The sequence below is a fragment of the Chelonia mydas genome, chromosome 1 (genome assembly GCF_015237465.2).
Source record: "Chelonia mydas isolate rCheMyd1 chromosome 1, rCheMyd1.pri.v2, whole genome shotgun sequence".
In the NCBI taxonomy this organism is placed as follows: domain Eukaryota; kingdom Metazoa; phylum Chordata; order Testudines; family Cheloniidae; genus Chelonia; species Chelonia mydas.
The window spans coordinates 342,776,012-342,801,868 of record NC_057849.1 but is presented as its reverse complement, the minus strand read 5'-3'; the positions used below and the strand labels follow the sequence as shown (position 1 = coordinate 342,801,868).

At 45.4% G+C, this 25,857-nt stretch overlaps 1 protein-coding gene across 6 annotated transcripts in view; it reads left to right on the top strand.

Moving 5' to 3' along the window:
* The window catches only part of AHCYL2 (adenosylhomocysteinase like 2), a 198,095-nt gene that overhangs the window by 127,714 nt on the left and 44,524 nt on the right, over window positions 1–25,857 (top strand). For 2 of the 6 annotated variants that reach the window (XM_043521291.1, XM_043521301.1), the window contains exons 2-3: window positions 7,508–7,616; window positions 18,621–18,737. In XM_043521291.1, the coding sequence (XP_043377226.1) occupies window positions 7,508–7,616; window positions 18,621–18,737 (226 nt within the window). Of the gene's footprint in view, window positions 1–1,313; window positions 1,612–7,507; window positions 7,617–18,620; window positions 18,738–25,857 lie in introns of those variants that run through there. The other 4 variants (XM_037889423.2, XM_037889424.2, XM_043521305.1 and 1 more) reach the window with 3 other exon arrangements.

Genomic DNA, 25,857 nt, shown 5'->3' with positions numbered 1-25,857 from the left:
TTTTGCACCTCTCAAATCCTCTGTGCATTTTCAATTGAATGTAATCTATTTCTTCACTTTGTCATAAGCTGTGGGGTGGTGTTGCTTTGTCCTATTAAACAGCTGTAACTTTTCACTCCAGAACTACATTAGTTGACTTTCAGCAATGAATGAAACTGAAGATTATGACACCCAAATTTCATAGTGGTGGAGCGTTGTCTAGTGCTTAAAGCTAGGATGCTTGGGTTCTATTCCCATCTCTACTGTAGATCATCTTTGTGAGACAGGGAATATTTGTCTCCTCACTTATAAAATGGGGATTCTTTATGTCCTTACCTCCCAGGGATGCTGTGATTCATACTGTTTAAGTGCTTTGAAATCCTCTGATGAAATGTGCTATAGAAGAGCAAATTCCCATTATTGTGACTCAGTGAAGTGTTTGGTGATAGCATAGGATGTGGGGGGGAGGTGGAAAACTCGCTGTATTTTGCCACACTTGTTTAGACTTTGCCATTAGTTAATCCAATTATGTACTATGACTCTCCCAGTATAAAATGTTCTGGACAAACACATAGAAGTTCTGTAGTAACCCTGCCTTGAGCACTGTAGCAGATTGCCTTGAGCCCATCCAGAAGGGACAAAATTGTTCTGTGAACAGCTCAGAGTAGCCAGCTGTGGAATGATGATCTGACCCAGTAAGTAAGAAATAGAAGTCTGCCTCATTTCAAGTCTTCTATTACAAATGAGGCAATCCTTGCTTAGCAAATGTGTAACAAAGCTGTGCCCTCTGTGCGACACTAGTATGAGTGCTCTTTGCCAGTGCCTTTTTGTGCCTATCTTGTCCCTTCTTCTCCTTTTCCCCTCTCCTGCATTGGGGGGTATCTGTAATATGGAGAAAGAGGTAGTCCGAAGAGGCAGGTGTTAGTCTTGTCATTCCCCCAAGTGACCCTGTGTTCTGAAAGGGCTTGACCGTTCCAAGGACAGAGAGCTCTGCGCTTGCTGCCATGGGGGGTTGGCATCATTTGAAAAACATTTACCAACCCAACAAATGCCTTCATTGTTTTAGTTGCCCGTGAGTTAATTTTGTTCTAATGAGGCTCTGTTAATGTAATCATCTGACATTGGGAAAGGGAGGTGGGGGAGAACCCAAGTTGAAAAGAGCCTAATTAGCAAGTTAATTATAGCAAGCAAGAAAATGTACTGGTTAGATAAGTAAGCGATTGTTATGCACACACAAGTCAGGCCATGTTAGAAACCGCTGCTAATGGGGGAGAGGTCGGGGAAACATTTTGTCACTCAATGTAAAACAAAAAAGGGAAAATGCTGTGACTTGTTTGTGAGATGCTAGCAGAAATGCCTCATTCAGTCTCGGGGTTCTTCCCTGCCAAATGGGCCGTTGGAGGGGGAGCTGGAAACCCAAGCAAGTGTAGCCCTCTCCTTACCTGCCCTCCTCCCTGCACAACAGAATAGAGACTTGAAACCAGAGCAGGCAGGATTTCTGATGCTGGAGGTATAAATGAATGGCCAGCAACTACACTGGACTGGAAGGATTGCAGAAGAGCTGTAGATAATAACGCTATGCCGAACAAGAAGAAGTACCATGTGAATGGCGATTCAGGGATTAAAGCCCAGGTGAGGGCAGCCTTTAGGTACCATACTGTAGACTTTCTAGAACAAAGTACAATTGTTTCTTTCTCCCCAGTCACTTACTTTTGGTATCGACTAAGCCCCTTTACCTGGTGTAAATGAAGCATAATCTCCAGAGAACGCATCTTTGTTTGGCTGTTTCCTCTCAGGAATAGGGGTTTAAGTGGCACAGCTTTTAGTTGAACTGGTTATTTTAGAGACGTTCTGTCGTTTCTTTTCAGATCACGCCTGTGGGAAGAGATCGTGGAAATCTGGAGCTGGGAGGTTGGATGGGGCAAACCAGCATGTGAAAACCAGAACTTCTGATGGCCATACTTGCTATTGAGCTTTGTAAATCTGTGCAGAGCTGGTCTTAAATTGGGGCTCCTGGGCAACTTCCCTGGGACAAGGGGAGCTGTATCTCACTTCTTTAAAAAGAAGTGAGCATGCACCTGCATTTAGAAATCATTAACCCTTGTGGCTCTGGCATGAATTCCAGCCTGAATCATTTCATCTTGCCAAAGATCTATATGGCTGTTAGAAGCAGTGTATATATAGCCACAGATGGTCGAAGCAGGTCAGTCTCCTAAATCCTAGTGTTTGTCGTTTTTAAGGGTCTTAGAATTTATCACCTGAAAACTAACTCTCCTGGGAAATTGATTGTTACCTTCAGAGGGACTTTTGTTTCTTGGTCTAAGCAGGTTCTACATGTAATCAGTATCCTTGCTTTTGTTGGTGTCAAATAGCAAGGAAGAGTCTTGATTACAGGTTATGGTGGTAGCTTGTCTCGGGTGCAGCAGGAAAACAGCTCTTTCTGGGGTAGCTTAGCCTTGTGGAGGACAGGTGTGAATTAATAGAATTTTAAATGAGAATTTTGGTCTGACAATAAATGAAGTTTAAAGATCTCAATTCTTACATTTCTAGGTAGGGCATATTTCTGTTGCAGAGATTCCAATTCTGAACTGCAGTCCTGATCTAGAAATTGTACCATTATAAAAAAATTGTACATATACACACACCCACACACAGTATGATGGTGTATGTAGGTGTGTATCACCATCATACTCTGTGTATACATATACATAAGAAATATGTACATAATGTACAACCAGACTGAGCTGGTTATAGTAATTGTCCTATAGAAACCAAATTCCAGTTATTGACCTACACAGGACTGTGAATGAGAGTGGAAGGATATAGTTTCATCAGAGGGACTTAGTGAAATATTATGCTAGTTAAAAACACGACTGGGAAGGCATATCATTGCTATATATAGTGCTGCTGTTGGTTTGGTATGTAAGTGCCGTGTCTTGGGGTTCAGTGCCCTGTTTTAATTACTCACTCTTGGCTTGAGTTGGCATTCCTGTGGTTAGAGCTGAGATGTGGTAGTAACATGACCTGGGTTCTAGTTCTGCGTAACTTGGTCACTGGTTTACTCTGTGAACTTGGGCAAGTCACTTACATTCCTGTGTTACTTTGGAAAAAAGTTATTTGAACTCTCTATACATGCTATATAAATGCTAAATATTATTGCACTTTTTACAGCATTTGCATTGAAAATCCCTTAACAGATGATGCAGGGGAATATTAACAGAATGTTGCTTTTTTTTCTGAATTCTGCAAGAAGAGTTATTCATCCTTGTTAGCCTTCCAGCATATCTGACTTTTCCTAGAGCATCATTTTATGCCAATAATCTGGTGGGGTAAAGCTCTTCTACTAATTGAGGGATCTGTTTAAATGAAAAGAGCATTCTTGTAGAAAAACAGCATTCTTAGAAAAGGGCATGTGTAGACCATTGTGCGTAGAATCCGCTTCACAAGGAGTAGAGCTGTTTGAAGGCTGGATGTGCAACTCCTGATTCTCACCTTAATTTGAGTGACCACTTGCCCTTTTCTGTTTGTTATCTGGTGTTCAGTAACATTTTATTGTTGATTGAGTATTCTAGGCAATACCAGCTTTAGGATTATCAGAGGAAAACCCTGGGTTGCTGTTGCAAACCTTCTTGCAATCCTTTCTTCCATAGCCATGATTGCAGCATACTAATTTTATTAGCCCAATGACCTTGCCAAAGTTCCAAAACAGTTCTCTGCATTCCTGCCGGAGACTTGAGGTATCACCGAATCAGCTCCAATAATCCCTACCTGCTTACCAGGCTTCATGTCATGGCCATGTTCTGGATGACGTGGTCTAGACTGACCTAGTCAATATCCCTATTAAATTGGACAGAGTCACTTTTAGTGATGTAGTGCTGCTTCCCTGCACTTTGCTAATGCAAGGAGTGAGACATCAGGACTGTAAATTTAGCACTCCCTTGTGGCAATGTAGAGCATTGCTGCTTAAGCTACTGTGCTTGAATTTGAGCTGCTCCCAGAAAGGAATCAAGTTCCAGGCAAGTAGGAGAAATCTCTAAACAGAACCAACTACTTAAAATATTCTAAGAGGTTAATAATCACAATTAATGGTTTGACAGTGTTCTGAAGGTGTAAATACTTAACCTTATTGAGCCAGATCCTCTGTTGGATTTATTCCAGTGAAGTCAATGGAGCTTTGCCAATTTACACCAGCAAAGAATCTGGCCCATTATTCTTAATTATCAAGTGAAGAGTTATTACCAGTTTCACTGGGAGAGTTCTAACACATTAGCACACACACACAAAAGACTTTGGATCAATGCTAAAAATTAGCTAGCATAAAAATTCAGACATTGGAAGTGAATTTATCTGTGACTAATAGACATGTGCTCTGAAATGTTTGCTGAATTGCAGCATAGTAATAGTGGTTAGAGCAGGGAAGGACTGAAAGTAGACTGCCTACCGTCTATCCTTGATGCTGCCACTGGCTTGCTGTGTAACCTTGCACGAGTCAGATAAATTCATATCTTTAGTTTCTCCGTTTTTTAAAACATGAGTCCCTACCTCAGATGTTAGCTCAGTGCTTGCAGAGTGCCTTGTGATCTTTGGGTGAAAGGTTGCTAGAGAAGTGTAGTTAGGAATATGAGAAGTTCAAATTACTTTTGTGTTTTTCTTAATGAACTGAACTTCTATTTAATAAAGAATCTTTTGTTGAAAGTTATAAGATATGCCTTTATAGGGACTTGAAGGATCTGGGGATAGGCAGTGGGCAATGGAGCTTTCACTGGTAGCTCGCCAGTAAAAAAAATCTGGTCCTGTTTGGTAGCTATTACTATCCAACATCTGTGTGGAATGGAATTTCAGTCAGTCCCTATTAGGCAAATGGCCACATCACAAAACCACCGTTATATTTGGCCCTCTTACTGTCCGTTTCAGCAGAGATCAAGGGTGGAGTAAGACATGGGACAGGGTGGAATAAAAACTCCCCATCGCCCACCCCTCCAGTGTTCCTCGGGAGGTAACATTCGTGAAAGGGTTGAAGCACATTGGCAGAGGATGACAATGAGCCTCTTCTGTAAGTAAGGGTGCTAAGTGTGTCTTTACTCTACACGGTGTCTATATAAAATGGGCACCACCTTCGCAGCTCTGTCTGCTACACGCTTTCAGAACAGATCTGCTGACTTTATGAACTAAAAATAAGTTTTGATTTCTGTTAGCCTGGCAGAGTCAAGACAACTCTGGGAGAATGAACTGGAGACTAAGCTTTTCTGTGCAGTGTAGTAGAATTATTTTCCATCTTTCAGTCAGTTTTATGCAAACCCATTAAAGTTAATAGGGTGCCAAGGTGTTGTCAAGAGCCTAAATTGGCCTGTAGGATTTTGATTATTGATGGTGATGCCTGATATGGAAAGAACTCAGCTTGATTCTCAGATCCCAGACTGAGTCTGCAGGTTGGCAGTTACTGCCCCATTCCCATCATTTTATTAGTTAACTGAGCACGTCTAATCATTGAGAGAGGGTAAATACAGAGCCCTGCCGTGATGTATTTATACTACATTCATTACTAGAGCACTGGGCAACAAAATGGCAAATGAAATTTAATGTTGATAAATGCAAAGTAATGCACATTGGAAAACACAATCCTAATTATACATATACAATGATGGAGTCTAAATTAGCTGTTACCGCTCAAGAAAGAGATCTTGGAGTCCTTGTGTATAGTTCTCTGAGATCATCCACTCAATGTGCAGCGGCAGTCAAAAAAGCGAACAGAATGTTGGGAATCATCAAGAAAGGGATAGATTATAAGACAGAAAATATCATATTGCCTCTATATAAATCCATGGTACACCCACACCTTGAATACTGTATGCAGGTGTGGTCTCCCCATCTCAAAAAAGATATATTGACATTGGAAAAGGTTCGGAAAAGGGCAACAAAAATGATTAGGGATATAGAACAGCTTCCATATGAGGAGAGAGTAATAAGACTGGGACTTTTCAGCTTGGAAAAGAGGCGACTAAGGGGGGATATGATAGAGGTCCATAAAATCATGAGTGGTATAGAGAAAGTAAATAAGGAAGTGTTATTTACTCCTCATAATACAAGAACAAGGGGCCACCAAATGAAATTAGTAGGTAGCAGGTTTAAAACAAACACAAGAAAGTATTTTTTCACACAACGCACTGTCAACCTCTGGGACTCCTTGTCAAAGGATGTTGTGAAGGCCAATACTATAACAGGTTTCTAAAGGGAGCTAGATAGATTCATGGAAGATAGGTCCACCAGTGGCTATTAGCCAGGATGGGCAGGAATGGTGTCCCTAGCCCCTGTTTGCCAGAAGCTGGGATTGGGTGACCAGGGCATGGATCACTTGGTGATAACCTGTCTGTTCATTCCCTTTGGGGCACCTGCCATTGGCCACTGTCAGAGGACAGGATACTGGGCTTGATGGACCTTTGGTCTGACCCAGTATCGCCGTTCTTATTGTTTGTAGGAGTGTTAGCGTCAGTTTCCTGGCCAAATTCCAATTTGGATAATTACAGTTTGCCAAAGTAAATTTCCTATGGCATTTTCAGCTGCAAGTGGTGTCCTTCACTTTTTGACCTGTTACATAGAGTTTCCTGTACACTATTAAACAGCTGTCATGTTCTACCCTAGAGAAGATGAAGTGATCCCAACTTTATTGTAAAAAGAAAAGGAGTACTTGTGGCATCTTAGAGACTAACAAACTTATTTGAGCATAAGCTTTCGTGAGCTACAGCTCACTTCATCGGATGCTGTAGCTCACGAAAGCTTATGCTCAAATAAATTTGTTAGTCTCTAAGGTGCCACGAGTCCTCCTTTTCTTTTTGCGAATACAGACTAACACGGCTGCTACTCTGAAACCAACTTTATTGTGTGATCCAGCTATTACTTTGTCCTCCTTTTTGACTTTGTAGCAACCACATTTATACAGATATGCCAACTTTCCAGGCAGTCAAAAGGCTGGGTGTTTCTCCAAGTGTCACCCCCAGAATTATGATAGCCACATCCTCTATGGCAAATCTTAAATAATCCAGTGTATGATGTATTGCTATGAGGGTTGCTTTATTTCTACCTTTGGTCTTTTGCACAGCAGGTATCTAGCATCTCATGCTCTCCATATTTCTTGTCAGGTCTGCAGTTGATAAAATAATCTTCACTTCAGTTCTACAGATTTCTGAGGGCCCCCTTTATGATTAATAATCTGCACTGTTTTCAGTTTTAGAAAAAGCACTTTAGTTACTGGAACAGAAATGTCTTTATTCTTTTAACTAGTGCGCCTGTTGGTAAAAGTGATTGAAACATGAGTTTGAAGTGTTTGTGGAGGACAAATGGGCTTATACCATGTGTGCTAAGATAGGCCCAAATTAACACCCCCAAATATTTAATAGAAACTGCTTCTCAGCCTCCACTGAAATAATGCAAGTAGCCCCTCTCCAGTGTAGTCTTTGAGGCCGTTAGGCAACTACTCTGTCAGGCAGTGGATTTTTTTATACCACATGTAACTGGAGTTCTTTCTTAACAGATCCAGTTTGCTGACCAAAAGCAAGAATTTAACAAGCGCCCAACGAAAATCGGTCGCCGTTCTCTGTCCCGTTCCATCTCTCAATCATCTACAGATAGCTACAGCTCAGGTAGGTACCGCTGCTGGCTCCCTTCTGTCCGTGTGCCTTTTTAAGCTGCAAGTGCTCTTTTGTCCATTTGTCTGCTGGGCCTCATAGTTTTTCCTTCATACCTCAATGACGGGGAAGGGCAAACTTTTTGGGCCGAGGGCCACATCGGGGTTGTGAAACTGTATGGAGGGCTAGGTAGGGGAGGCTGTGCCTTCCTAAACAGCCTGGCCCGCGCCCCCATCCGCCCTCAGAACCCCCAACCCATCCAACCCTCCCTGCTCCTTGTCCCCTGACCGCCCCCTCTTGGGACCCCCCACCCCTAACCACCCCCCCCGGTATCCCACCCCTAATCCAACCCCCCATCCCCTGACTGCCCTGACACCTGTCCACACCCCCGCCCCCTGACAGGCCCCTCCGGGACTCCCACGCCTATCCAACCCCCCCTGTTCCCCAGCCCCTGACCGGGCCCTAACCTCCCCCACATCCAACCGCCCCCTATCCCCTGACCTTTCCCCCCCTCCCCCGCCACCCACTTACCATGCTGCTCAGAGCAGCAGGAGCTCGCAGCCCCGCCCCCCAGCCAGAGCCAGCCCCGCTGCCGCACTGCCCAGCAGGAGCGGCTGGCCAGAGTGCTGGCAGCATGGCGGGGGGAGGGGGCACAGAAGTGGAGGGGCTGGGGGCTAGCCTACCCGTCCAGGAGCTCAAGGGCCAGGCAGGACAGTCCCACGGGCCGTAGTTTGTCCACCTCTGCTCTATGAGGTTTAGGAAAGGGGATGAAGAGAGAATGTGTTGCTGTTTTCCTCTTTCCATATACAATTGGCACTTGGATGCTACACTAAATGGGTTTCTTACACAGAGTCTGGCTTAAAACTCAGATTTAGGCTCCCCTGACTCTCTAACCCCACTGCTCCCTCTCAAATCCCTCATGTGTCTTTCCAGCTCCTCCTCTTTCCCTCCAAGGCTCTGTGCAACTTCACACCCAGCTTACAACTGTGCTTGTATTTCATCGTGTTCCTCCACATTAGCTGTCCTAATTGTTCTTCGAGTATGTGTCAGCATGGATCCCACTATAGTCGCTCGTGTGTAACATCAGTCTTTTGAACACAAGAACTAAGGGTCACCCAATGACATTAATAGGGAGCAGGTTTAGAACAAACAAAAGGAAGTACTTCACACAATGCACAGTCAACCTGTGGAACTCCTTGCCAGGGGATGTTGTGAAGGCCAAGACTATAACAGGGTTCAAAAAAGAACTAGATAAGTTCCTGAAGGATAGGTCCATCAATGGCTATTAGCGAGGATGGGTAAAAATGGTGTCCCTAGCCTCTTTTTCCCAGAAGCTGGGAATGGGCGATGGGCTGGATCACTTGATAATTGCCTGGTTTGTTCATTCTCTCTGAAGCACCTGGCATTGGTCACTGTCAGAAGACAGGATACTGGGCTAGATGGACCTTTGGTCTGACCCAGTAGGGCCTTTCTTACATTTTTATGTATGTTCTTATGTTATGAGCAGCAGCATCCATTGGAACTGCACGTACTTCCATATGAAGGCATAAAGGGTGGAGTGGCTCAGTTGCTTCTGTCCGTGGCTGTGAGATGAAACCTAGTCTGTCTCCAGTGTACTAATCTATAACTCCAGCTAAGCCTCTCAGAATTCTTGAAAATAAATAAATAAATCAGACCTCTTCTGCTTCCTTTGAAGAACCGCTATGAAGGAACTCAGCCCATTTGGAGTGTTTTTTGATGGCAAGAGTCCCCTGTTCTGGATGCCTTAACATGACAGACTCTAAACCTGTGGGCTTCAAGCCCTACCCTTCCTGTAGCAGGCTACTTCCATTAAGATACGCACAGTGGATGCCTCTTCTGTTTGTGAGAGAGTCATATACCTGGTATGTGCCAGATGTGCTGCTCGTTCTCCTCCAAGCTGTGCAAGCTGTGGGACTGCACAACAGAAGCGTCATTTGTTGGAACAAACTATGAAGATCTTTTTGGACCTAGAGGAGACAGGTACCAGAGCCCACCAGGTAACGAACCGACCATCTTCCTTGAGTACCCTGTCTAGCAGATACACAATGCCTAAAGCCAGCTTAGAGAAGACAGCACTGAGAAAAGACTCTAAGCCAGCGTCTCCAGAATCAAAGTGCAGCACCAAGAGAGGCTTCCCTGAACACAAGGACAGAGACTCCAGATGGAGCTCAGTGTCTTCTCACAAGGAAAGTCCACATAAGACTTTGGAGGAAAACCACTGAGCCCCACACAGCATTGAGAGGTAGTGATGAGGGACCACCTACCACTGAAGCACAGAGGAGAAGTTCACTGGCATCAGTGACACAACCTTCGGCATTTATGCCTTCAACAGACTCACTGAGGATGCTCAGTGTTCCCCTGGAAGAACTTAGAACTGAGATACTTGAAGCAGTATTGAAGCAGACCCTGGTACTGAGAGTGTCCTTTTCCTCAGTGCTGCCACTAGAGGAGATCTGTTCCTCTTCTCTGCTTGTTCTCGCCTCCTTTGAGCAGAGAATCCTCTTTCCAGAGTTCCCTGGGTAACATAATAGAAAGACCTTGGTAGTTCTGGCTCTCCCTGCAGAACTCAGCCACCGTCACATCAGGAATGTCACTGGACTGGCCAATATCAGATAAGCCTGCCATAACTCTATGGCATGGTGCTGTGGCTCTGTTGAGCTTGGTGGGATCTGCCTTCGTAAGCTTCTAGGAGCCAATCTCATCTCGTTCTGGGAAGAGAGAGAGTGATCATGCTCCCCAAAGGCACTGATGGCCAGACCATCAACACTGGGTCTTGGGAAAAAGCAATAACAATGTTCTACCTCACCACCTAAGAACCTTTCATCTTCGTCACCCAATGCAGCAGTGTCATCAGTGCTGTTGTCAGTGCTGTGTGACTTCAAATAATTTCAAGAACTACTTATGACAATCGCAGAGATGCTAGAAATAGAGACATCTGTCATACAAGAAAAATCTCCTAAAATTTTCAACATACTGACATCTTTGGGCCTGCGGGGATTTCTCACCCAATGAAGGACTGCTTGATCCCAGTAAAGTCTTGTGGCAAATGCCTGCCATGGTACCTACCACTCACCCAAGAAGGATAGCAAAGCATTACCAAGCCCCTCAGAAGGGTTTGAGTACTTCTATGTCCATCCCAAAACAGGCTCTGTGGTCGTCTCACCTGTGCATGAGCAATCCAAGTCCAATAAAAGCACCCCAAAGGACAAAGGCCTAAAGAAGCTTGATCAGTTTTGGAGGAAATTCTACTCCTTTGCCTTCCTCCCACTATGGGTGGCAAGCTCAGGCCTTTCTGGTCAAATATAACATTTTGACCTAGGACAGGGTGACACCTTTTCAGTCCCATTTGAGAATAGGGAAGAGCTCAAATAAATAGTTAGAAGGTCCATTAGTGGCCAAGGCAGCCCTACACTTGGCAATAGACTCTTCAGACACCACTGTCAGATCTAGGGTCATGGCAATGACAATGCACAGAGCATCATGGCTTCAGGCATTGGGCATGCCCAGGGAAGTGCAGGCCTTAATCAAAGAACTGCCCTCTGAAGTCATGGAACTAATCAACAAGTGGACAGGCAAAGCTCTGCACTTCTTAATGGACTCTAAGGCCATTTTGTGCTCCCTGGGGATCTGCACCCCAGCCCTGTACCACAAACCATAACGTCATCAACCCCAGCCTAGCCAGAGAAACAGATTTTATCACACCAAGCAGCCTCACTATCATGCTAGGCAGAACCCAAATGAGACAGGCGTCACCAGCTTTCCTCATTGGTGACACACCCATTCCCAGAGTGCATCAGCAAATTTGTTGAGATTGTCAGGGGCTGCAACAGAGCCAGTCCTAAGAGCATGACTAGGGCCCGACCCAAATTCACGGCCACGAAAAACATGTCACGGACCATGAAATCTGGTCTTTTGTATGCTTTTACCCTATACTATACAGATTTCGCGGCAGGAGACCAGCATTTCTCAAACTGGGGGTCCTGACCCAAAAGGGAGCTGAGGGGGAGGGGGGTCGCAAGATTATTTTAGGGGGGTCACGGTATTGCCACTTTTACTTCTGCACTGCCTTCAGAGCTGGGCAGCCAGAGAGCGGCAGCTATTGGCCAGGTGTCCAGCTCTTAAAGCAGCACCCTGCCAGCAGCAATGCAGAAGTAAGCGTGGTAATACCATACCATGCCATCCTTGCTTCTGCGCTGCTTCTGGCAGTGGCTCTGCCTTCAGAGCTGGCTTCTGGCCAGCAGCCACCGCTCTCCAGCTGCCCAACTCTGAAGGCAGAGCCAGAGCAGCACAGAAGTAAGGGTAGCAGTACCGCAACCCCCCTTACAATAACCTTGCAACCACCACACAACTCCTTTTTGGGTCAGGATCCCTACAATTACAACACTGTGAAATTTCAGATTTAAATAGCTAAAATCATGAAATTCATGATTTTTAAAATCCTATGACTATGAAATTGACCAAAATGGACCATGAATTTGGTAGGGCCCTAAGCATAACCTTCGGAAGTCACCTCGCCCTTTCCACTGGGTGTGGTCTGCCATAAGCAAACATGCAGTAACCAATCAGAAATGGTTGCTATAGAATTCTATCATAGAACCAATATTTCACTAATGAGGGATTCCCACAATGGATCTATTCATTACAGAAGACATGAACTTCTGACCGAACTTCTGCTCCAGAGAGAACTTCTTACTAGACACCTTCCTGCTATTGTGGTCTCAAGGCCTCCTCTATGCCTTTCCACCAATTCCCCGATACCCAGGATAATATCCAAAATCAGACTGGACAAGACCACCCTGATAGCTCTCTACTGGACAAGGCAAATTTGGCTGTTAGACCTATTGCAAATGTCCAGTCAGCCTCCTATCCATCTCCCAGTCCACCCAAACATGAAATCTCAGAATCATGGTCAGCTGTTGCACCCAGAGCTGTAGTCGTGGCACCTGCCTTCTTGGATGTTGGCTGATTGAGCGTTACTGATAGGGACTGTTCTTGACAGGTTCAAGAAATTCTCATACATAGCATTAAGCCCTGTACTAGGATGATCTCCTCCAAATGAAAAAGGCTTTTCCTTGGGCAACCCAATACAATCTGGACCCAGGAGAGGTCCTGATACCAAGGATCCTGAAATACATAGAATCTCAGGGTTGGAAGGGACCTCAGGAGGTCATCTAGTCCAACCTCCGGCTCAAAGCAGGACCAATTCCCAATTTTTTGCCCCAGATCCCTAAATGGCCCCCTCAAGGATTGAACTCACAACCCTGGGTTTGAGCAGGCCAATGCTCAAACCACTGAGCTGTCCCTCCCAATGCTGCACTTAAAACAAGCTGGACTAACATTTAGTTCTCTCAAAGTCCACCTTGCAGTAATATCAACTGCAATGGTATTAAAATTCCTCAGGGGCCTCCTGTTTACTTATTCACATGTTAGAGGCCCAGTTCCTGCATGGGATCTCACCACTGGCCTCTTGAAATTTATGGAGCCTCTTTTTCAAGCTCCTGTTGGTTTGCTTGATGCACCACCTTACTCTTAAGACAGTTTTTTCTGGTTGCTGTCACCTCAGCCAGGAAGGTCAGCCAGTCTAAGCCCTTATGGCTGAATCTCCTCACACATTCTTCCATAGAGACAAAGTTGTGTTGAGACCACACCCTAAGTTCATATCTAAAGTGGTCTGAAAATTTCACTTGAATCAACCATTTAACCTGCCAGTCTTCTCCCAAAACAACACTCAATGCTAGGGGAGAAGCAGCTACACTCTCCGAATAGTTCAAGAACTTTGCTCTATTACCATAACATGACTGAGCCTGTCTCCTCACCTATTCGTGGTTATTTCCTGCTCATCAAAAGGCCAAGCCATCTCATCACAGACAAACACATCGCATGGTCCACTCAGATTTTTTCTGCTATCAGATAGTTCTTCTTCGAGTGCTTGTTCATGTCGATTTCAGTCAGGTGTGTGCGCGCACATGTACTCTGGCTGGAAGATTTTTCCCTTAGCAGCATCCGTCGGGTCGGCCTGGGCACCCCCTGGAGTCACGCCCTCATGGCGCCTAATATAGAGCCCTCCAACCCCGCCACCCCTTCAGTTCCTTCTTATCGCCAGTGACAGTGGCTGGAACTTCCCTTGGCTCTTGCTCAGCCAGTTTTCTTCTCTATTCCATGTATATAGTTAGTTAGTTCTTAGTAGTACTCCAGTTAATAGTTTAGTATAGTAGTTGGGGATTCCCTCCGGCCCTGATGCCGTGGTATGCCGCGGTCCCCAGGTTTCAAGAATTGCGTGGCTTGCGCCAAGTGCATGCCGAAGAGTGACCCGCACTCATCATGTCTTTGGTGCCTGCGGGAGACCCATCAGAAAGATCATTGTAAGATCTGCTGTGAGTTCTGCCCAAGAACCACTTAAAGAAAGGGAACAGTGGCTGAAGGTGATCCTCATGGAGGCAGCCCTCTGGCCCTAACTCGGCCTTTTGAAGGTGTGGTCGAGGACAGCGCACCAGACCAGAGACTGGATCTACACCGCCTTACCTTTTCCTCCCGACTATCCCCTTTCTACCATGCATGGTCCTGTATTACTTTAGACTCCTGGGTGCTTCACACGATAGAGAGGGGATACTCCATCCAATTCTGTGCCCTCCCGCCCTTCCACCCCCCTTCCCTGTTCCTTTTCAGGGACCCTTTTCACGAGCAACTTCTCATTCAGGAGGTGCAATCACTCCTAGCACTGGGGGTGGTGGAGGAGGTTCCACTGGAGCACAGGGGCGAGGGTTTCTATTCCCGCTATTTCCTAATACCGAAGGCCCTCAGGCCTATCCTGGACCTGCGCGACCTCAACAAGTTCATGAGGAAACTCAGGTTCCGCATGGTTTCCCTGACCTCTATTATCCCTTTGCTGGATCCAGCAGACTGGTATGCTGCCCTCGACTTGAAGGACGCGTATTTTCACATAGCAATAGCGCAAAACCACAGAAAGTGCCTCAGGTTTGTGGTCAACAGTTCCCATTACCAATTTACTGTCCTCCTGTTCAGCCTGTCAGCAGCACCTTGAGTCTTGACCAAGTGCATGGCAGTCGTCGCTGCCTTTGTGCGGCGACATCAGGTACAGGTGTTCCCATACCTCAGTGACTGGCTGATCAAAGGCCGATCCAGGTCTCAGGTGGCATTCATCAGAGCCACCTTCGAGAATCTGGGCCTCCTACTGAACGAGGCAAAATTGACTCTGTCCCTGGTCCAGAGGATAGAGTTCATAGGAGTGGTTCTGGACTCAACCTAAGCCAGGGCATTCCTCCCGCAGGCGAGATTCCAGGCCCTCGACGCCATGATCCAGGTACTCAGGCAGTTCCCCACCACCACTGTGAGAAATTGTCTCAAACTTCTCGGTCACATGGTGGCCTGTACGTACGTGGTTTGGCACACCAGACTCAGGCTTCAACCGCTGCAGTCGTGGCTTGCGTCAGTGTACAGACCTGCCAGGGACAGCTTGGACAGGATTGTGACCCTGCCTCTCTCTATCCTTGACTCGCTCCTGTGGTGGGCGGACGCTCAGGAGCTGTGCTCAGGCGTTTCCTTTGCTGCCCCACAACCATCCCTAGCACAAGTGACAGACACGTCAGATTTGGGGTGGGGAGCTCATCTGGGGGACCACAGGACTCAGGGCCTCTGGTCACAGACAGATCTCCGTATTCATATCAATGTCAGGGAGCTCAGGGCAGTACGCCTAGCATGTCAGTCATTCTGCCCGTATTTGGCAGGTCGATGTGTATCGGTCATGACGGACAATGCAACCGTGATGTTCTATATCAACAAATGGGGGTGCATGCTCCTCTCCCCTTTGCAAGGAAGCCCTCAGGTTATGGGACTTTTGTATAGAGCAGTCAGTCGATCTACAGGCATTGTATCTTCCAGGGGTCCAGAATGAGCTGGCTGACTGTCTCAGCTGGTCTTTTCACAGCCGCGAGTGGTCCCTTCGCCCAGATGTTGCATCCTCGCTCTTCCAGAGGTGGCGCTGTCCCCTGATGGACCTCTTCGCCACGTGACGCAACAGGAAGTGTCAGCAGTTCTGCTCCTTCCAGAATCACAGCCCATTGGGGGGGTCCGCTTTGATACGCCTTCCCACCCTTACCACTTATCCACAAGATCCACAGAGACCAGGCTCGAGTCATTCTCATAGCACCAGCCTGGCCCTGCCAGCATTGGTACACGTCTTTCCTAGACATGTCAGTGTAAGCGCCGATTACCCGGCCACTTTTCCCGGACCTTCTCATGCAGGATCACGGGCAGCTCCAGCACCCAAACCTGTAGTCGCTACATCTCACAGCATGGAGGCTCCATGGCTGAATCCATTCGAGCTGTTCAGAACAAGTCAGACAGGTTCTCCTGGGCAGCAAGAAACCCTCCACTAGGGCTATGTACCTGGCCAAGTGGAAGAGATTTTCAATCTGGTCAGCTCAGCACAACTTTCCCCTGGCGCTAGCCTCAGTGCCCCAGATTTTGGATTATCTTTTCCACCTAAAGCAGGAAGGTCTCTCCTTGTCTTCTATAAGAGTACACCTGGCTGCCATCTTGGCTTTCCATCCGGGGGTACAGGGCCGCTCAGTTTTCGCTAACCCCCTGGTCAGTTGCTTCCTGAAGGGCCTCGACAGGTTGTACCCGCTTGCCCACCAACCAGTTCCTGCTTGGGACCTTAACTTGGTCCTCTCTAGGCTCATGGGGCATCTCTTTGAGCCCCTAGCAACATGCTCCCTGCTCTACCTTTCCTACAAGGTTGCATTCCTAGTGGTGATAACATCAGTTCTTCTTCACTCAGCGCACAGTCAACCTGTGGAACTCCTTGCCTGAGGAGGTTGTGAAGGCTAGGACTATAACAGGGTTTAAAAGAGAACTGGATAAATTCATGGAGGTTAAGTCCATTAATGGCTATTAGCCAGGATGGGTAAGGAATGGTGTCCCTAGCCTCTGTTTGTCAGAGGGTGGAGATGGATGGCAGGAGAGAGATTACTACATCATTACCTGTTAAGTTCACTCCTTCTGGGGCACCTGGCATTGGCCACTGTCGGTAGACAGGACACTGGGCTGGATGGACCTTTGGTCTGACCCAGTATGGCCATTCTTATGTTCTTATCAGCCGGAGGGTGTCTGAGCTCAGGGTTCTAACGTCTGAACTGCCCTACACCGTGTTTTTTAAGGTCAAGGGTCAGCTCAGGCCCCACCCAGCCTTCCTCCCATAGGTTGTATCGCAGTTCCACATCAACCAGGACATTTTCCTCATGGATTTCTACCCCAAGCCTCATGCTTGTAGCAGGGAGCAGAAACTCCACACTCTCGATGTCCATAGAGCGCTAGCCTTTTACATCGAGAGGACGAAACCGTTCAGGAAGTCGGTACAGCTCTTTGTCGCAGTAAGGATGAAGGGCCAGCCTGTTTCGACACAGCGCATTGCATCATGGATTGTGGCCTGCATTGCCGAGTGCTACAATCTAGCAGGGATCCCAGTGCCCCTGATAACGGCACACTCGACAAGGGCGCAGGCTTCATCAACAGCTTTCCTGGCTCAAGTCCCCACTCAGGAAATCTGGAAGGCAGCGACGTGGTCATCAATACACACCTTTGTCGCACACTATGCGATCACTAGGCAGGCCAGAGATGATGTGGCCTGTGGTAGAGCAGTACTTCAGTTAGTGGACAGCTCCGACCCCAGCTCCTAATTTTGCTTGGGAGTCACCTGGTTGGAATCGACATGAAGAAGCACTCGAAGAAGAAAAAACGGCTACTCACCTTCTCATAACTTGTTCTTCGAGATGTGTTGTTCATGTCCATTCCAATACCCACCCCCCTACCCCTCTGTCGGAGTAGCCGGCAAGAAGGAACTGAAGGGGTGGCGGGTCGGCAGGGCTATATAGGCCAACCCGATGGATGCTGCTAAGGGAAAAATCTTCATCATGCGTGCGAATAGACCTGCTTGGAATGGACATGGACAACACATCTCGAAGAACAACAGTTACGAGAAGGTGAGTAACTGGTTTTTTTCCTTCTAAAAATGAAGGCGCACTCCCTCAGGGCACAGGCTGCAGCAGCAGCCTCCTTTGGAACCGTGCCAGTATCTGAGCTCTCTAAGGCATCTCCATGGAGCAACCCACTGACCTTTGTTAAACCGTGTTATGACCGTGTCATGATAGCCAGGTCTGTTGCCAAGTTGAGGAGGGCAGTGCTTCAATCATTATTTGACCAATGCAGCTGGAAGTATTCATCCCCACTCTCCAGGAAGGATACTGCTTGCCAGTCACTTACAGTGGGATCCACACTGACGTATTCAAAGAACAAATGAATTGTTACCCTATAGTAACTGGTTCTTTGAGATATGGTCTTTGGGGCAAGTCCCGCAACCGGCTCTCCATCCCTTCTAGTCAGAGTGCTCATCAACACGGGCTTTGAATTGGGGGGAACTGAGATAGGGTCGCGGCTGCCCCACACCTTATGCCCTTGTACAGAAGCGCGATGCGGCATGGGGCACACTCCCTTGACAGATTGCTATGCAAAAAGTCTGAGCTTGCACACATGAGATGCATGTGCACCTACGGTGGGATCCACACTGACTACAGCATTTTGAAAAACCACAGTTACAGAAGGATAATTAACTTCTTTCCCGTTGTCTTCTCCCACTTTTGGCTTTATGGCCTCTGTCTTGCTGCCCCTACATTTGGAACATCCTCCATGCTGTGTATTCCAAATGTCCTTCCTCTCCTGTCCCTCCTGAAAACCCACTCCTCTGAGAAGCCACCTATGCTGATCTCCCTGACAATGTCTCATATCTGAACCATTGTCTCAGTTTCTCTGAATGAGACTACGAAGTTTTGGGGGTAGGGGCTCTATGTTTTTCATACTCTCTAAATAACAGATGGAGAATTCACCTTGTAGTTTGGGGGCAGCCTAGTTACAAGTGGGCTTGATCATTAATGACTTGAGGCTGTTTTTTCTAATTCTTGGACTCTCTTTCTATTGTTGCAGAAGAGAGGCCCAAACAGCTGAGTGTGGGTTCTTCCCTGCCACACTCAGCAGAGGCAAATGCCAAGGGAACTCTCTCTGCCCCCAAGGAAGCAATGAAGATATGGCTAGCTCATCCAGGTGTAGTAGGGTTTTCACCCACACATTTGTACTTGGGATGCCACGTTCCTCAATACTATAATCCACTGCTTTGCCCCTGTACTGTGTGAACACTCACCCTGCGGCTGGGAGGGTGACCTATTTCTCCCACAGTGCCTGTATTTCCTCACAGTGGGTTCCTAGGAGGTGCAAAGGAACAATGCATGCTGTGTCCTTCCCATATAAATATTAGCCCAGACTCAGTGTTCACCATACCAGTTATACGGACAAGTATGTCTCAATGAACTCTTAAATCTAACTATACCCCACATGGTAACACAAGCTTTAAGTTTTTTGTTGTCTAAAATTCTGATTGCTTGTCTAATTTCGCTCCATGCATCTGAAGAAGTGGGTTTTTTACCCACGAAAGCTTATGCCCAAATAAATTCCAGGGAACTGGGATTGTTTAGTCTGCGGAAGAGAAGAATGAGGGGGGATTTGATAGCTGCTTTCAACTACCTGAAAGGGGGTTCCAAAGAGGATGGATCTAGACTGTTCTCAGTGGTAGCTGATGACAGAACAAGGAGTAATGGTCTCAAATTGCAGTGGGGGAGGTTTAGGTTGGATATTAGGAAAAACTTTTTCACTAGGAGGGTGGTGAAACACTGGAATGCGTTACCTAGGGTGGTGGTGGAATCTCCTTCCTTAGATATTTTTAAGGTCAGGCTTGACAAAGCCCTGGCTGGGATGATTTAGTTGGGGATTGGTCCTGCTTTGAGCAGGGAGTTGTACTAGATGACCTCCTGAGGTCCCTTCCAACCCTGATATTCTATGATTCTATGAAATCTGTTAGTCTTTAAGGTGCCACCAGACTCCATGTTGTTTTTGTGGATACAGACTAACATGGCTACCCCTCTGAAGCTTTAAGTTGGCACTAAGGTTTAGAATTTCTCTAATATAGATCTGTGAGAGCTAATCAGTATTCTAATGTGAATATTTGGTATGACTGTCATTTTTTAAAGACTAATGTTAGTCTAATTAGTCTAACTAATATTTCTTCAATTTGTCGGTACTCCAGACCCATAGTTGAAAGAGCTCTGAGTGATTTCCTGTGAGCTCTCCTCCATCTTACTTAGTCTCTCCCATTACAGCATCAGCATTTTAATTTGTATTAATAAAACAGTGCATTTTTGTGCTAATGCGAAGTGCTGGGTTGACAGCCCTGGAGACTGAAACCCTCTGTTCCGAGGACAGTTGCATTTGCAGGTAGCGGAGACTCCCATCAATGTGCCTCATCCTTGACCTGGAGAGAGGGATTTTAGAGCCAAAAGGGGAGTTTAGTTGACAGGCCCATTGAGTCCTGGCACCTCTGCACAGAATGGGCGGCAGTTATGCTGTTCTTGTGATGTGAACTCCAGTCCCTCTAGGAATGGGTCTGAATGAGACCCTCCAAATTCATTTCATGTAAAACACCGAAGAATCATCTCAACATATCATCTTTCAGTCACTACACTATTACTAATGACCAATGATAATCATTCTTTCTGCTTTCTTTAAAGTGGCAAAGACCTCTCTTGTGTCCAAGTTAATCAAATGATCATTTTTTAGTTAAGGCTGGGATTTCCAAAGGGACCTGAGGAGTTAGGTCCCCAGCAATTGAGCAGAGTGCCTAACTCCCTTAAATCCCTTAGAAGATTCCCAGTTGTATAGGTCACTGATGTGCTATAGGCGTGTCTCATAGTAGTACCTTGTTAAAAATTCTACCACTAAACTAAAGTCTGGGGGGAATTTCCCTGCCTCTAGGGTCTGCTGCTTTCTTGCTGTTGCTAACCAACTCTTAACAAAGGTGACTCAACCCCGAGGCTCCTAAAATACTTCTGAAGAGCCAATTATTTGCCTCTTTATCCCCCACGTCCCACTTTGTTATCCAATCTGAGGATGCTTTCCTGTATCTTTCAAGTACAAAGCATAAACACCTCCAGCAGCGTATGGTGTAATATGTTTGTTTGCCAAGTGACTCACTTATTTATAGGCTTGGCAAAATTTGATTTTTTTTTGTAATTATGATGGATAATATTGATGTTTATTTTTAATCTTTGTTTATTTTTATCAATTAAAATCTTCACAGTTGCAAAAAGTTATGGGGTTAAAAATTGGAAAAATGCTTAATCTATTTAAATGTTCAAGAGTTGTAGGAAACAGGGGGATGGAGGGGCAGACAATTTAATGACAGTTGACTTTGAGATGTAAAAAATTAAAACTTTATAACTCTTAGAACACATTATCAATGTCAAATGTCAAAATATACAAAGTAAATATCCTTAAATCATACTCTAAGTCTCAGCAGCATTTTTCTTTCTTCGACTATCTTGAAATTTAGATCATCATCTATTGAAATATTTTTTATCGGTTTGTGTGTGTACAGTGAAATTGACATTTACCAACATTTACCAATAAAAACCTAATACTTCGAAGCCTACTTATATAAAAATCCAATCCCTGTATTTCACTGAAAGAAAATTCAGACAGTTTTTGGCCCATGCAATGCTTTCAGTGTTGCGGCTGTATTTATACTTGTGGTAGTCATCTTGTGTGTCTTGTAGGTTATGCCAAAAGGCTCACAGTACAGTTTCACGGCCAGTCTCCCCAGCTAGCTGTCACAGCAAGAGGGGGAAAGGCAGCTATTTGCAACTGTATGACCTGGCATTAGTCACAGTAGCAATGCAGCACAGCCTAGTGGTCTGCATGTGGTAATCCTGTCTCTGCCAGTGACTAAGTGGCTTGGCCTTTGGCAAATCATTTAATCTCCAGTGTCTGTTTTCCCCCTTCTGTAAAATCAGGATAATCCTTACCTGCCTTGCAGTGGTGTTATGAGGATTAGTTAGTTAATGTTTGTCCAGCGCTTTGAAGCGCTTACGTGCTAAGTATTGTTGTTGTGCACACTACACACATAAATTTGTTATTGAAATAAGATTAAGTTAATAATATCTTTAATTAAAGGAGATTGATTTCTTTCTCACGCTGTTTCATAACTTTAGTAGGGTCAAACAGAAAAGGAACAAGGTACATTTTCTATTAGCTTGTAATAGGCATCTTTAGGAGGTGCAGGTCATAGGGAGGATTAATTGGTTAGTGGGGGAAGTGCCCTTTTTTGGAATGTACCCTAGTTCCTCTTTTTATCACTGTTTAAAAAGAGTCTGGTGGTATCAGTAATCAGATTTTCCTGGATCCAAACCCTAAATCTGAGCATCCTTGAATTTTGGGAAAGTTCCGATCCCCCTCTGGTTCCTGCCAGTTGGGACCATTTCTAGTCTGCAGCTGTTTTCCCCTTTCTTGGCCATTGGATAACACTGCCTGGCAACTGCCATTTCTTTGACATCACATAGCTTTGTTTTGCTTACTTGTAAATTGCTAAATGGGGGTCCTGACCTAAACTTTAAATTAAATTTAGGAGATAGATCCTGCAGACTTCTAGTATCTTTCCAAAATATGTGTGTTGGGGAGATCCTGATCTCAGTAATTTTGTCAAGTGCCACAGGATAGTAGGGCTCACACATAGCATAACTTCTTCTCTGGCTGTTAACAGGAAAGAACGCAGCATGTATGAAAATCTGGTTACTACCTATGTTTTTCAGGCTTGGTTACAAAAAGTACATTCAGCCCAAGGAGTAACACCAAGATACGGTTTTAAAAACCCTTTGGACAGATTAGCTGTTTTCAGGAAAATAATCCTGCATTAACTAGTTAATCCTTCTGAAATTTTTGATCCCAGTGTTCAATATTGTATAACTTGCTTTCTTTATTAAAAGATAGGCTTCTAGTTCTTCACCTCCTTGAATGTGTTTTGCCGTCGATGTGCTGTTTGCAGGGTCAGACTTGCCTTTCACACCCTTGCAGGGGACAGATCCTTTGCAGAGAAATTTCAGTAATGTATAATTCTTAATAAGCAGATTAGGCACAAGTAGGTCTTGGGGAGCCTGGCACGCAGACAGCACCAGCACTAAGCTTTTTCCCCTGGGGGTGTTCTAAAGTGCCTGCAGGAGGCTAGAAAAGTCAATTACAAGCACACTGGGTGCTGTGTAAAAGACCATATGCATACTGGCAGTACAGAACGGAGGGTTTTAACTGCTTGGTTGAGATTTACTGACACCTAAATGCTAATGAAAGGCTGTGGGAGCGCTGGAAAGAGGAGTTTGTATCCCTATAACTTGAGTCCTTTGAGTAGCTTATCAGTAACAAATTCCCATATTCTCTTGGGATATAACCAAGCATTCCGTTGAAGCTTGGATTCCTCTGGAAAGTTCTGATTACTGGAAGGACACAGCACACATGCTTTGAGACATGGGATACTCCATGAGAGGCTGCATAAGGGGGAGTGGACCCCCTGTGTCACCTAAGTTCCTCCTCAGACCATCTAAGATCAGAATAGTGCGGGTATGGAATGTGGATCTCAACTTTCAGTTTAGGTAATTCGTCTTTCTCCTTTTATCAGTACAGATCCCCACTCGTGGGAGACACTGGTGCAGATTCAGTTATATTGTGATGGTCACCAAAACTGAGACTCTTTTCCACTTGGCTACATACTAGTTGAAGGCTTTGCACTAACAACTGTGAGACTCCTTGGAAGAAAGATAAATGTTTTCGCAGAAGTTTGATGAAAACTCCAATTGCTGAGATTTTGGATCTGGGTGAAGCATGAGACCTCAGTTATGTTAAAAGATCCAGAACCAGTGGAAGAGAAAATGGTGGCTCAACTCCACTGAATTCCCAAACTATCTGGTCCTGTTTGATGTTATCAGTAGAACCATGTGCCTTGTCTTTTATCTTTCCAGTAACACTTGAATCAAGGGGATTGGGGAAAAGGCATGCAGAAACTGATGGCTTTAATTCAGGGAGAAGATAACTGTCAGGGAACTGCAACTTGTTCCTCCTCAGGAGCGCTATTCTGCTTATTTGCAATTCTCTTGTGCTGCAACAAGATGTTTGTCGTGTTCCACAGATTGGGGTATGGGGAAATAGTGAACAAGTCTTGAAGACTAAGCCCTGGTCTACACTGTGTGGGGGGGAGTCGATCTAAATTACGCAACTTCATCTACGTGAATAACGTAGCTGAAGTCAACGTACTTAGATCTACTCACCGTAGTGTCTTCACTGCGGTGAGTCGACTGCTGCCGCTCCCCCGTCGACTCTGCCTGCGACTCTCGCAGCGGTGGAATACAGGAGTCGACAGGAGGGGGCTCGGCGGTCGATTTATTACGTCAGACTAGACATGATAAATCGACCCCCGCTGGATCAATCGCTGCCCGCCGATCCGGTGGGTAGCGTAGACATACCCATAGGGTTCCAGAGCTTGAGCCCGAGCCTGAGCCTGAATGTCTATACCACAATTTTACAGCCCCATAACCCTAATCAACTGACATGGGACAGCAGTGAGTGTTTAATTGCAAGGTGGACATACCCTTAATGCACAGCAAGCCAGGGTGTGAGCATACAGTGCCCTAGTTTGCCACACACTAAGCTATCGTGTGGACAAGCCTGTAGTGTGTCTTTAGGGATTATTTGTGTGTCATGTTGCTTGTTCTGCTGAGTTGGTCTGCCCAGGTATTCTCCTTGTCTGGGAGCTGAATAGTTGGTGATGTGATGTGTTGGTGAATACAATCCTCCGGACATAGAAGAGTGGTTTATTATGTTTTTTTGTACTATTGTATTTGTATATGTCGGAGGAATTTCTTTTATGTTAGTCTGAATGATCTGAGTTCCGGCATATGTATGTGCAGTCTGCTTTCTTGTTTTGCTGATAACTGGAGCGGGAGTTGGAGGCTTGAAAGAGCCCTTGAACGTAGGTGGTTTATTTTTCTCAAGTCCATGTTCTTTAGGTTTTTAGAGGTCTCATTTTTAATCTGGCAAAGGAAATAATCAGAATACATGATGCCATCAATCCTAGCAATTGTACAATTGTTCTGGCTTGATGCTGGGATGGAGCGTGTAACAGTTTTCTGGTCCTGAGTATCTCCTGAAGCCTTGTGGTGTCAGGTAAATCCTTGTAGTTGTGGAGTGTGTGTCTGCCTCCGTGAATGTGATCCTGTAGATGGGAATAAAATAACTTTTCCTGATTTATCCTGAGGCCCAGGGACTAAATCGAGAGTATGTTTTTTGAAAGGGGTCTTGAACTTCTTGTAGTGGCAATGCCTTTATTAGCTGTCCAGGTATAGAAATACACTGTCACATTGATGTCTTAGCTGTGCTGCTGTACAGCCTGGTGCAAGGCAGTTGGTAGATACCAGCTGAGCAGTACATAGGCCAAAAAGTAGAACTCCATATGGATAGCAAACCTTATTGATTCAGAAACAGTAATACTTCCTGTGTGATGGTCTGATGGATCTATAGAAATATGTGTCTTTGAAGCTGAGAGCTACAAACCAATCTTGTAGATTTAAAGAGGAAGTAATGGAGACTACAATCATAATCCAAAACTTAAAGTATTGAGTGAATGCCCTAAAATCCATAATAGAAAGGAGCCCTCCAGGTCTAGTTGGAATAAGAAAAGAACAGGAATAACCACTTTCCACCAGTATGGATTGGGAAGTGTGTTGGTTGCACTAATCTGCAACAGAGCAGAATTCTCGTTTCAAATAGGGTTTTTTTGCGAGAACAGTCCCTGAAGAGGGATGGAAAAAGTGAATAATTCGGAACTATGGAGTGCAATTGTATGGTGTAGCCACTTCAAGAGTTTTCCAACACCCACTTGTCTGTGATAATTTTATTCTATGTTTTCAAAAACAGGGAACAGGTGGCCTCTGAAGCGAGGTGGAGACAGGGTTGATGTCTATTACATCCACGTTGACTGGTCTGAGGCTCTCAAGTGTATTTCCAAAACTTTTACTTGGTGTTTGAAGGAGGGCCTGAAACACAGCATGAAGACACATGCGTCTGACAATAAGACTGAGACCTGTGTTTGCCAGAAGAGAGGAAGACCGTTGGTGTGGTTTCCTCTTGAGAGTCCGGAGAAGTCAACAGATATTGTTTGTGGTATCTAAAGGGAGTCTTCCTTCTGAAGGAGGGTTTATATATTCCTAGATTCTTCAAAGTGAACCTTGAATCTTTCACTTTCTGTAAGCTCTCATTGTTGCAGGCACTAAAAAGCTCCCAACATTCAAAGGGA